This window comes from Thamnophis elegans, chromosome 5, assembly GCF_009769535.1.
Source record: "Thamnophis elegans isolate rThaEle1 chromosome 5, rThaEle1.pri, whole genome shotgun sequence".
Taxonomy (NCBI): Eukaryota; Metazoa; Chordata; class Lepidosauria; order Squamata; family Colubridae; genus Thamnophis; species Thamnophis elegans.
The window spans coordinates 68,313,044-68,325,835 of NC_045545.1; the positions used below are offsets into that span (position 1 = coordinate 68,313,044).

The following is a 12,792-nucleotide window of genomic DNA, read 5'->3' on the forward strand; positions in this document are numbered from 1 at the left end:
TTCTTTCTCCGGGCGGGGTGGGGGGTGGGGGAGCGAGTCTGCTGGCCGAGAGTGCCAGCAAGATCGCCGAGGGCAGTCCGGGGTTGAGGCCGGTGCGCCCCTGGCAACGAGGCCGCACTGCAGAAGGGGCGGGATCGCGCGCCTCCCCTTTAAGGAGGTTGTGGGATGAAGTCACCGCTGCGCTGCCACCTTCGGGGATCGGTGTTGCTCAGTTATCCGATCGAGAGCAGACCGAGGAAGAGGAGGCGCGCGCCGCGGCACTTGTTTTCGGGGGCTCCGGAGATCTCCCCTGCCTTCCCCAAGGCGGCGACAGCGTTTTCTGAGTCTTATCGACGACCTTCTCGCCCGTGCCGAGGCGCAGTGGTCTCGGTATTGTCCGGTTCCCGGCCGCGATGCCTTCGGACCGGCCTTTCAAGCAGCGGCGGAGCTTTTGTAAGTCCTGACTCGATTTTTTTTGGGGGGGGGGGAGAGTCCGAACGCCCTGGAGAAAGAACGGCGGTTGGGAAAGAAGCCAAATTGGGGGACTGGCTGGCGTCCAGGATCATCTCCCCTCACCTCATCCCAGCCACCACCCCCTGGAACGAGCACCGGAGGACCGAGTCCTGGAGGGGTGTGTGAAGATAGTTTGGGGACAGGTGCCCAGCGGTGTCGCCTTCGCCGCCTCAAAATTGGGGCACAGAGGATTCTTGTTTGCGTCTCTATTTTCCCCGGAGATGCTCCACCCCCTCCCCAATTCCCACACTCCCACCCTGGAGGGTTTGGCGAGCCGGATTGGAGAGGGTCGCTGCGGGGTTTGAAACGAAGGGGATGCGTGTGCGTTCGCCTACAAGGTGCCCTCCCAAAAAAGGACATTCGGCCCATCACCTCGATGGGAAACCTTCGACCAGCGGGACGGGTCCGGTGGGGATGATGAGGGGCCTTGTGGTTCGACACAATCCGAGGACCCCTCCTTGGAGAAGACGACTGGGGGAGTGGAAAAGAAAGAATCTGCCGCCATTGGATTCTATCTTCAGACTTAGCTGCCAGCCAAGAAACGCTCTCTTGTTCTGGCAGATCGAAACAGATTCGGGCCTGGGTTGTTTGTTTTTTTGGTAATAATTATCTCCTCGCTTCGGCGCTTTGTCTTGGCGACAAGAACGCACAATGCCGCTTACGCTCTTGGGCGCACCCAAGAAAGGCACTTGCTCCACCGGGGATGGGAAACTGAGCCCCCTCGGAGGCCTGCCTAGCATTGTGCGGGGCACAATACGGCAGCATCTTGAAACTTATCTTGCGTTTTCATGGCTTATTCACGGTTAATCTAACCCCGATTTCCTCGATTCAAGTCTCTGGAACAGCAGACTAAAACGTGCCAGGGCTGCTACTCCGGGCTGGATCGTGCAAACCGACACTGGCTGCAGGTTCAGGCCCTTGGAGAGGGCGAGGGGTGGGTACCCAAAACACTGCTTTAGTCGCTAGTTGCCCAAATCCCGAAGATCGATTAACTCGGGAGACTCACAAGCGGCCAAGCAACCCGTTGAGTCTTTGTTTAGCTCAGCTCCCAAGTTTCCTACTGGGCAGCCAAAGGAAGCAGGAAAGAAGGCGGCGGAGGTAATTGGCAGCCGACGACGAGATGTCGTGCCCTGCTGGTGATGTAATGCCTGCCAATGGGATTCGGGGAAGGTCCCTGCGTTTCGTCGATAGGCTTTGGAGAGCACAGCTGGGAAATAGGCCCGGCTTGGAAGAAGCCAAACTGGGGGTCCCCAGGGGGTGGGGGGGAGAAGCGGGGTAGGTTTTCAGGAAGAAACGTACGCTGAAGAGAGACTATGCTCCCCTTCTGGTGGAAAACTTTATTGAGTCCAAGACGGTAGGCGTGGCCTTTCCTGCTTTATTGACAGTCTAGTTATGTTTATGTTCTTAGTACAGTGTTTCCACATCCTGTGAGTCAAGTAGGGCTTTATATAATAAGAACTTAAGAAGCAATCTTCACTGTTGTTGTTCCTTTTACACTGTAAAATAAAAATAATGCAGAAACCAAAGGGAGGGGTCAATTCTTGTTTCTTCCCCACCCCCTAGAATAGAATAGAATAGAATAGAATAGAATTCTTTATTGGCCAAGTGTGATTCGTCACGAATCATAAGGTACAGCACTTAATGATAGTCATAGGGTACAAATAAGCAATCAGGAAACAATCAATATCCATATAAATTGTAAGGATACAAGCAGTGTATTCTTAGAATAAGAAGTTAGTGGAAATTATGGTATGAAATGTGGGTGCACTTTATATGGGAGAGTTTGCCTTCTATACAAAGTTAGAATCCTCAATGCTATCAAGGAGTCTTCAACCCAACTGCCTTAAAAAAAATTTCAGGCATTGAAAACACATTTTACGGCACTTATTTACAATACCTCCTATCATTGGTCATTTTGAACTACAGGTAGTCCTTGATTTATGACCACAATTGAGCCCACAATTTCTGTTGTAAACTGATACATTTGTTAAGTGAGTTTTGCCCCACTTTATGAACTTTCTTGCCAAAGTTGCTAAGTGAATCGCTGCAGTTGTTAAGTGAACCTGGTTTCCCCATTGAGTTTGCTTGTCAGAAGGTCGCAAAAGGTGGTCAGATGATCCACATGAGTGGAAATTTTGAGTAGTTTGGAGAACCGATAAATACCACCACTGACTGGTCCCACCCCCATCTATTCTCTGCCTCCCAAGTCTCAGTTGATTGGGAGGAAATGGGGATTTTCCAGTAACCTTCCCCTGGAGTGGGGTGGGAATGGAGATTTTACAGTATCCTTCCCTACAGCTTCCATGGATCGCCGTATCAACAGTGGCGTCAAATTTCCATGGAAGTCGCCTATACCCACGATGGGTGAAGAGGCGTCAAGTACAAGTATCCTTCCCCTGCCATGCCCACCAAGCCATGCCATGCCCACTAAGCCACACCCACAGAACCAGTAGTAAAAAAATTTGAATCTCACCACTGCACTGCAACCATCATAAATAGGAACCAAGCACCTGCATTTTGATCATGTGGCCATGGAAATGCTGCAACAGTTGTAAGTGAAAAATTGACACTATTTTCAGTTCTATTGTAACTTCAGTCACTATAAACAAACTGTTGTAAGTCAAGGACTACCTGTAGCAATTTAACTTAGATATGCATTATTTATTTTTTGTGTGCTGCTATTGACCTTTGGGGTGTACGTACTTTAAATGTAATGCTGACAATCTCTTCTTGGCCACTCTCTGGCAAGTCCCTACACTTTTCTTGGCCAGATTTCTGAAATGGTTTGTCATTGCCTACATCCTAGACTAGCATGGTTGTCTGTCCAACCTTTTGGCTGGCATGGGCTGCACTGAGTGAAGAGGAATTGTCTTGAGCCACAAATAAAATATATGATATAGTTAATTATATAAATAACAAACTTCCTTTATTTTAAGCATTTTTTAAATTATCTTATGGGACCACGTTACTAGTTGTCCAAGGCTATATTTGGCCAATGAGCAGCAGGTTGGACATGTCTGTCCTTGAGTTAAGAAAAAATAGGAAATCACACAGCTGGCTTTTTGCTTAAGGCAAGACTGGAATTTGCTGGTGTTTTAACCACTACACCAAATTGGTTTTCGTTTTCTTGGCCATAGCGGTCTATAATTTCTGATTTGTAAAGAAAGACTGTTAGTAGTTCTTAAGAACATTATAATATAGATCTGGATACAGGAAATCAGTTTGAGTAATTAAGGTGAACAGTTCAAGAGCAGGCCTTGTAATTTTCTGGATACCTATGTAACACATATTAAATCTTTCCTTCAGTGAATCCTCCTCCTCTCTCCAGGTTAAATGATATTGGCACTTATTTCAAATTCCCTGATTTCCCACACACACCCAAACATTCTATTTTGGCCATCAGGTGGTATGAAAGCTGACCAAAAGGAAACAAGTTATATGCACACTTGATTGTGTCCCCCCCTAGCATAGGATTTATGTAGTAGGGAGGCTTTTTTAAAAGTTATCCCTTAAGGGCCTTATTGAGATGAAGTGGAATACTGCAAGAGATTACTGATTGTATGTTTTCATCTTTGGGAGATTTGTAAGAGTTTGCAAGAACAGTTACTAATCAGATCTGCATTTAATAAAAAAATGCCAGTGAGTAATAAACATTTTCTTGTATTCTGAATTCCAGGTTGTCATTTGTTTGTGTAGGACAAAGCAGCTATCTGTATCCTCTATTGCTCTAAAGTTTCTTGTTCTTGTTCTAACGCCCCTTTGTCACATTTCCAACCCAGCTCAATAAGAATTTTCACAACTGGTTGATAGGCACAGATCTATTGTCTTTTTTTTTCCATTTCCACTACATCAAACCCTCTTTTTGAAAATATATTTCGCTAAAAATCAGCTTATTATTCATTTAAGTAAGCTTTATAATTGCAGTGGAAAACCTGAGACTTGGAAAACAATTAAACCATTATATAAGTTTTAAAACAAAGTATATATTTATTTGAAATACCAAATTTAGAGATATTGTATGATAGCAGAGGTACGCTTTTAAACAAGGAGGTTTTATATTCTATAACAGAGAATGTTGTACTTTCTAAATGTTTTGAACTGTGGCTCCTTGCATTCTTCGTACGATTATATTTACAATAATAAATTCCATTGTAACATCTTAACACATTTATAATCCTATTAATTTTTCTGCCACATTGTCCAGTTTATCAAATACATGAAATATCTTGAAGGAAGAGTATTCCATATATACATTTATTGTTGGAAAAAAATGAAGGAATAATAAAACAAAAGGTCAAAGGAAAATGAAATGTGTAAAAATTACCTTTAGATAGTGACTACTCACAATCCAGTTATTGGACATTGTATGAGCACTTTAATAGGATAAATAATTTGGTTAGTTTAATTCAATGTAAAATTATTTAAACTTTTACAATGAATTCTACTTCAGCTATACTGTTTTGAGACAAGCCATTGTAATTAATTTCTTCATGTCCTGGGAGTGGAAGTCACAATGCAGTGTCTAGAGGGTACCAAAGAGCTCTAATGGGTGAATTATAATTGTATGCCACTGAATTTACATGATTGTAATTGCATTGTTTTGGCATTAAAGGTCCTTTTAATTATTCATGGCATGAATACATTTTGGGATCCTGAATCTCTACTACTCAAAGTGTCCTTGAGAGGATTATAAATAATAAGTGGAAAAGGAGCTTCATTTATTTCATTCCTTATCCTGTTTTCTACCCTGCAAACTACTCAAGACATCCACTTTCTTTCTTTCTTTATATTCAGAAGCTTATCTTCCAAGTTGCCCTTGGTAAATTTTATCATTGCAAATAGGCAGATAACACTTTAAGCATTTTCAGCCTCAAATATATTATGTGGAAGATACTGGTATCATTTGCCTTTTGTAGATGGAGGATTTGGAATAAGGAGGGATGAATGGAATTGAACTGCTTACTGATGACATCATGAAATGCAACTGGTAACTGTTTAGGGAAATGATGCCACTTGTCTTTTTTGTTGTTGTTGTTGTTGTTGTTGTTGTTGTTGTTATCTGAGGTCAGGAGCGAAAGAGATACTGCCAATTTGTGACCAGATGATTGGGGGAAGAGGTGGTGTTGAAATGTACTTAAGGCTTCAATTTTGTACAGAGCTGCCACTCTTGGAATTTAAGTTCTGCATTGCTTAAAGGCAAGCCACAACTGAAAATTCATAGACGGCAGCATTAAGTAGGACACTAGCAAGTATAGTTTGTATGTGCATTTACTTTGGCCAGTTGAAGATTTGATCAATCCCCCCTATGTTGCTTTACTCCTCATAAGCAATTACTGTGTGTAATCTCATTCTTGATAAAGTTTTATCAAGAATGTGTACTGTATAACCTCTATGCTAATTGGTTTGGCCTTTAGCCTATTAACCCTGTTAATGTTGTTGTCTGCTAAATGCTGTGTCCTTTTTTATTCATATATTCATGTCTTGCCTTACATTCAGAAGCTGAAAGCGGCTTTTATAGAAAACATTTATCTTTAGTCGCGTTTCAGCCAAATAGTCTGGTGGCTTTTTAAAGGACAGCATATCTATTATTGCGTAAGGTCACACAGCATTAAATGTGTTGGTTTTCAGAAGTTTTAAAACTGCAAGCGTCTGCGATTTTGACTTCCTCTTGAACCCAGATGTGCAGCCTCCAACCTGCAGAATTCCCAGCAGTGTCCCTTGCAGGCCGGGAAATATTAATTATATTCTTAGATATGGATTGCCTAGGTTGGGAAGGAGAGTTTTGCTATATATAGAGAGAAGATCCACTCGAGGAAATCTGTTTTCCTCTCGTCTTGTGGATTGTCATTATAACCCTGACCCTTCCACATGCCACAACTCTGAGTGCACCTCAAGCAGTTTGTTGTTGTTACACTCTGACTCACCCCAACATTGACAAAAACTCTGTAGCAAGAGAGAATAACAAACCCAGAGAAAACACGTGCCATGCCCTGTTACTCCATCTCCCCCTTTCAGCTTCACTTCTCTATGGAGCAGTGGATCTCCTTCAGAAAAATAACAGGCCGAGACGCTCCCTTCCTCCCTGCCGCCCTTTGCTAGCAGCAACGGCTTGGATGCCACAGGGGTGGAGCAGGCAGATGGTGCTTGGTCTGCCTCCAGTTACTCTCCCTAACTGTCCCAGCTCAAAAGCAAACAGGATGAAAATAGCTCAAAAGCAGCAGGGGTGGGTGGGGGATGTGAGCCCAGGCAGCTGCAACTGTTGAGTGCCTTTCAGCTTATTTTCCATATATCTTTTTTTTTTTTTTTTTTGCTTCCTCAGCTGACTGGCTTTCTCTGTTTTCTGGGAAGAAAGGCAGAGGGAAAGAGGGTCAGCCAGATAGCTCTATAGAGCCACAATTATGGGCAAGGGGAGAAAAGAGGGAGGATCTTTAAGAAGCCAAGTAAACTCCATGAAAGAAAATGCCTTTCGATCAAATGTCCTCTGGGCTTCAGCATTTTTCAGGCTGCAAAATTTGTAGCATTAGACTAGCCTGAACAGTGTAAACCTGGCAGTGACATAAATGAATGTTGACAAAGCACTTGAAAAACACTCTTACCTGCCCTTAGGTGCACTGCATTTAAAATTTGTTGACAAGGGGTTTCTAGAAAGAATTGTTTTTTTTAAAAAGTTCCTTTTAGTATTTTGTATCATTGCTTTCATCATGAAGTTAGTTTTTAAACTTTTAAGGTAAACTAGGATGATGAATGGCGAACCTGTGACACGCGTGTCAGAGGTTGCATGCTGCGGTGTCTCTGAGGGCATATGAGCCATTGCCAGAGCAATAAAAATTGCGCAGAAGCAAAAACCGTTTTGGGGATGTGGCAGGCCTGGGTTGCTGCCGGTTCCCGTGACCCAGGCCGCCAAAGCACTACTGGTTCAGCCAAACTGATCCAAACCAGTATGAATCACCACTGGTTGTTGCCCTAGTTCAGCTCCACCATGCATGCCTGCGTAGCTCCCGCCGGTCCACTGGTCTTTGGGTCTCTGCTGCGCATGTGCAGGGTGCATGCGAGGGGGGTGCATGCGCGGGGCCACACACGCTTTGGGCACTTGGTCCGGAAAAGGTTATCCATCACTGAACTAGGAAATAATCGGATTGTTTCATCTTTTTTGTGATCTTTTTTTGTAAGCCACTCTGTGAGCGAGATGGGTGGTCTCCAAATTTGATACCAACAAATAAATACATAAAATTAATGCAAAGATTTTAAATGTAGTCTGGCTCGGTTTGAGGGTGGGGATTGGTTAGATTTTCATTGTTCTTGTACTTCAGCAATATTGCTGACATTTGATCTCGAAAGAAAGTCCCCAGGGCAACATCTTTCCTTTTAGTATTGTCACATGGCAACCTCTGTTGTTGTATTGTGCAAGTCTGTGAAATGCTTCAAATGGAAGCACTTCCTTGATGGAAACTCAACAGCGGCCCAGAAATAAAAATGAAGCAAAAAACAGCAAAAAACACATACATTTTCATAATCAAATGGAGGGATTATCCCACAGCTTTTTTTTTAACTAATGGTTTTGTTTTCAATTATTAAATATTTCTCAATCCTTCTAAGTGTTTGCTCTTTTCCTCATATCCGCATCCCCAACCTCAAGAAAATCTTAGCCTGAAATTTAATGCACAAAGCGAGTTGCTTCAGATAATTTGCTAGGCCATTATGTTTGCTTGATTAGGTTTAATATGAGATGTGTATCTTACCGTGTTTCCCCGAAAATAAGAATCTTCCAGCAGCGGCTGCTCTAGGAGTGCGATCTATGGTTGTGGGCTGGCTGCCGGACAGAGAGTCTTCCAAACAGAGAGTCTGCCAGCAGCCAGCCCACAACAATAGATCACACTCCTAGAGCGACTGTTGCTGGAAGACTCAGCAGCCAAATTTTGAAATTTGGAAGCCGGAGAAGAATTTATGCTCGGAATGCGCCGGCACCCTGGTCCTGCAGGGAGATCTGGGCCAGGGTATGGTGAGGCTGGCGAGGCATGCTTGCTGGGGGCAGAACAGGCGCTCGCGCAACCCCCCTCTCCAGCAAGGCAGAGCTCCATGCACTGACCTAGGGGGTATCCCTCATGTGCCAAGCCGCGGGAGCTGGGGGGCGGGCAGAGTGCCGCGTGGCTTGGTGCTTTAGGGATACCCCTAGGTCAGTGAATGGCGTTCTGCCCGACTGGAGAGAGGGTTTCCCGGGTGGCTGCTCATGAGCATGGTCACCTCATGGCTGCTTCGCCCTTGAGGCTGTGCCCGGCTCTTCGGGAGCCCGCTCACAAGGGAACAGCCACCTGGCAACTCCCCCCTCCGGCCAGGAAGAATGCCACTCCCCAATCTAGTGGTATCTCGAAGGTGCCAAGCAATGTGGGCGCCTTTCCCCCCGGCTCCCGTGGCTTGGCGCCTTCGGGATACCGCTAGGTCAGTGAGCGATGCTCTGCCTGGCTGGAGGGAGGGTTGTCCAGGGGGCTTATTTTTGGGGGTGGGCTTATATTTTTGCCCACGCGAAAAATGTGGTAAGGTGTTAGTTTCAGGACAGGTCGTATTTTTGGGGAAACATGGTACCTATTGTCATTTAAGATTTTTCATTATGTGTGAATTAAGCCACAGTGACTTAGTAGATGTCCCATCTCTCATTTGAGAGCTTAAGACAGCATATTCAACAACTCAGTGCAGTGGGTTGGACAGAGAGCCTCAAGTCACCCAATGTGTTTTTATAACTGTGCATTGACCAGAATGTGGGTTTCTCAACTCTTAATCCACTACCTTAAACATGACACTACATCTGTTTTATTACATTCTTATATTTCTGGAATATCTCAACCTTCCTCTCAGAAGCATAAGTTAAAACAACAGTGCATAAGGTAGTTTGGGCCAAAAGAAAATAAGTGTTCTAAAGTCAAATAATGGGGCTTCTGTTTTCAACTCCAAATTCCTAAGAAGTTTTATTATTACTATAGTAATATTTTTTTTTAAAAAAAAACCAAGGCTTTTTTTAAAAACCAAGACAAAGACACTGCTTTGTCCTTCTTCACTTTGGAAAAGTGAAAGAAAGCTCTTGTTCTCTATGTTTTGGCACACATACATAAACTCGTAGAATATCTGCAGGGTGGCACATTACCTTAAGGTGGCATTCAGCAGCTGATGGTGTGGCATTCTGAAGAACTACTTTGAACAGAGCCTTTCTTGAGGCTTCACACAGGCCTGAAAGCTGGCTACTGTATTTTTTGGTCTATAAGACACACTTCCCCCCTCTCCCCAAAACTGGTTGGAAATCTGTGCGTATTCTGGGAGGCCAATCCAACCACCAATTAGCTGCTTGTGTTGAAGACTGTGCTGAAGCTGACCTGGCTGTTCTCCATAGTGAGGGGAGGAGTATCCAGGATGGGTTGACCTTGTCCTCTCGTTGATTGGACTGAGTCAGATAAGCTCTTTGGAACACGCCCCTGGTCTACCAGGTACTGCCCACTTATTGACTCAGTCCCTCAACTGGACAGTTTGCCATCCTGGATCTCCATTAAACTTGGAAAAAATTCAAAAGGACGCTGAAAAAAGCCAAACAGAATTGCCTCCCTGCCGTAAGCAGCCTCCTTTGAGCTGGACAACTCCCTGGTGCTGAGAAAGGACTGCCGCAAGTCCTCGGGTGGCACGCTGACCAGGCCACTGAGTGAGACCAGGGTCACTTAGTGAGGACTTCTGCCGGGCAAGCCAGAAGCCAAAGGCACAAGCCTTATCAAGGCAAGTCTTGTCACAGAGGCTCTATTGGCACCGGAGTGCTCCGCCGCTCCCCACAAGGGTGGAGCGGCGAACCACGGCTTTTCCAAGCACCACGGAGCACCCGCACCACTTCCACATGGCCCAATTCATCGGAGGAGACCACGAGCAGAGCCAGGCTACAGTGGCACCGGAAGGAGGCAAGAGGCGAAGAAAACCATCGGCAAGGGTGCATGGCAGCTCCTCTGACCACAAGCTGCTTGGAAAAGCCCTTTGTTTCTGGCATGTGGCACCATTTTGAAGCCAAGAGGAAGCACGTGACCCAAGATGGTGGCGCCCAGCAGCTCTGACGAAGCCAGCAGGACCCAGGTAGCTGCAGCTACAGCCAGCAGCCCCACCGGAGGGGCAGAAGATCACCCAACCATGTTAGTGGCCACCCCAGAGGTTGCCCAAAAGTGGGGGGGGGAGCAAAGGCTAGAGCCAAGAAGAAGCACCTTTCCCCCAGGGCAGAGTTAGAGGCAGAGGGTGGTCCCAAGCCTTCCAAACCTTCTTCTAAATATGAGAAGCAAAGGCACCAGAAACTGGAGTGGATCTGCAAGAAGCAGACAGCCATAAGACTATCCCAGAGCCAGGAACAGAGGGGAAGGCTCCTGGAATTCCTTCAACCAGCGGGGCCACAGAGGAGGAACCTGCCTTGCAAGCAAGGATCCCTATTGACACTTCAGGTCTTTGGGGCCCTGCTCAGGGGTGGCAATCCCCCCCCACTGCTTCACTGGGGTAAGCCCTGCCCACGGGACTACCACCTCTGGATTCCCCCCTGCACAGGTGGACATGGGCACCAGCCAGCAACCCCCCATAGGAGTTCCCAACTTTCAGGACCTGATGATGCGGGCCTTCCAGCAGTGCATGGCAGCGGCATTCCAGCAGCTACAAATTGCAGCCACAGGTGGCATCCCCTCCTAGGGTTCCAGAGAGCCAAGTAGCACATTGCGAGGACCCTCCCAGCTCCCCAGCCTCATCCCAAGAGGACAGTGACCTGGAATGCGAGGAAAGCAAAATTAGAGAGGATAAGCTATCTGAAGACGAAGGTATGCCCCCTCCTAAGCCGGTCTTTTCTGGGTTATTCCAGGCCTCATTGTACAAGTCACTTCTCTTCAAAGCCAAGGCAGCCGCCAAGCTTGGAAACAGAGCAGCAGAAGCACCGCCTCAACGCCAGGGCTTCTCAGCAGAAACCATCTTCGATGAGCAGGCCCTTGAGACCGACACAGTGCCAGCCCCCAGGGCTTTTCTTGACCTGGTCAAGCACCAATGGGCATCTCCCACAGTGGGACCCACGTCCACTAGTCTAATCCATCTAGGGGCTCTGATAGATACAGAGGCAGGCAAGTTTCCTCTGTCATCAGAAAGATAGCTCTCTCTAAGACAGCTAGCTGCTCAGGTAGCCAGGGGACATAGGGTGTCCTTAGCCACTCTGACCAAACTGCTGGGCACTATGGTCTCCGCCATTGGCATTATCCCTTGGGCTCGCCTCCACACCAGAGACCTCCAATGGTTTATTTTGCCTTTCCAGCGAAGGCGCATAAGCTGTTCCCAGACCAAAGTCCTTCTCCCAGCTGCATACTGCTATCTTAGAGGAGGTGACAGAGCACTTCGGTCACCCGGAGGTTGATCTATTCGCCACCCCTCTCAACACCCAACTTCCAAGGTTCTACTCCAGGTACTAGACATGGGGGGTGGAGGGGGTGGATGCTCTCCGATGCCCATAGCCTCGGGGACTCCTCTATGTCTATCTACCCTTGCCCCTGATTCCCAAGGTCATTCAAAAAATCCTTTGGGAGGGGGCAGAGGTGGTGCTGATTTCCCCTCACTGGCCCAGGAGGCTGTGGTTGGCCGATCTCCAATCGCTCTCAGTGGACAAGCTTTGGAGGATCCCCCAAGAGAGGATCTCCCTTAGCTAGGGGTTACTGGAGCACTCGGATCCCCAGTGGCTCCAGCTGACCACTTGGCACTTGAGCGGAGCATCCTGAGGGCAGACCACTTCTCCCCCAGGGTAATACAGACTATCCAGGCCACCCGCAGACCCTCCATGGAACGCATTTACGGCGCGACCTGGTGTGCCTTCTCTACATGGTGCAGCTCCCGGAGGCACGATCCAGTGCGGGCCACTGTTCCACTAGTTCTGGACTTTCTCCAGATGGGCCTGGACAGAGGGTTAGCTCCCAATACAATTAGGAGACAAGTCTCGGCCATCTCATCGGTTCTTCTGTGCGGCAGGGCCCAGACACTGACTCACCACCCCATGGTCAGGCAATTCCTCAAAGGGGCATCCAACCTCAAACTGCCCACGGTACATAGGTACCCTTCCTGCGACTTGCACAAGGTGTTGAACACTCTGACGGGTGCTCTGTTTGAACCATTACGAACAGTGTCACTAAAGTTTTTAACTCTTAAGGTGGTGTTTTTGGTGGCCATCACATCCACCAGACAGATATCTGAACTGCAAGCACTGTCCACTAGGGAGGACCTCTGCATGTTTCACCAGGACAGAGTGGTGCTACGGTTGGACCCCTC

At 46.9% G+C, this 12,792-nt stretch overlaps 1 protein-coding gene across 2 annotated transcripts in view; it reads left to right on the forward strand.

Annotated features, from left to right (window-relative positions):
• Positions 1-71: 71 nt before the first annotated feature.
• The window catches only part of MAP1LC3A (microtubule associated protein 1 light chain 3 alpha), a 31,066-nt gene continuing 18,345 nt past the window's right edge, over positions 72-12,792 (forward strand). Inside the window, exon 1 of one of the 2 annotated variants that reach the window (XM_032217867.1) lies at positions 72-432. In XM_032217867.1, the coding sequence (XP_032073758.1) occupies positions 166-432 (267 nt within the window). In that variant the 5' untranslated portion in view covers positions 72-165. The remainder of the gene's footprint in view (positions 433-12,792) is intronic. The other variant, XM_032217868.1, reaches the window with a different exon arrangement.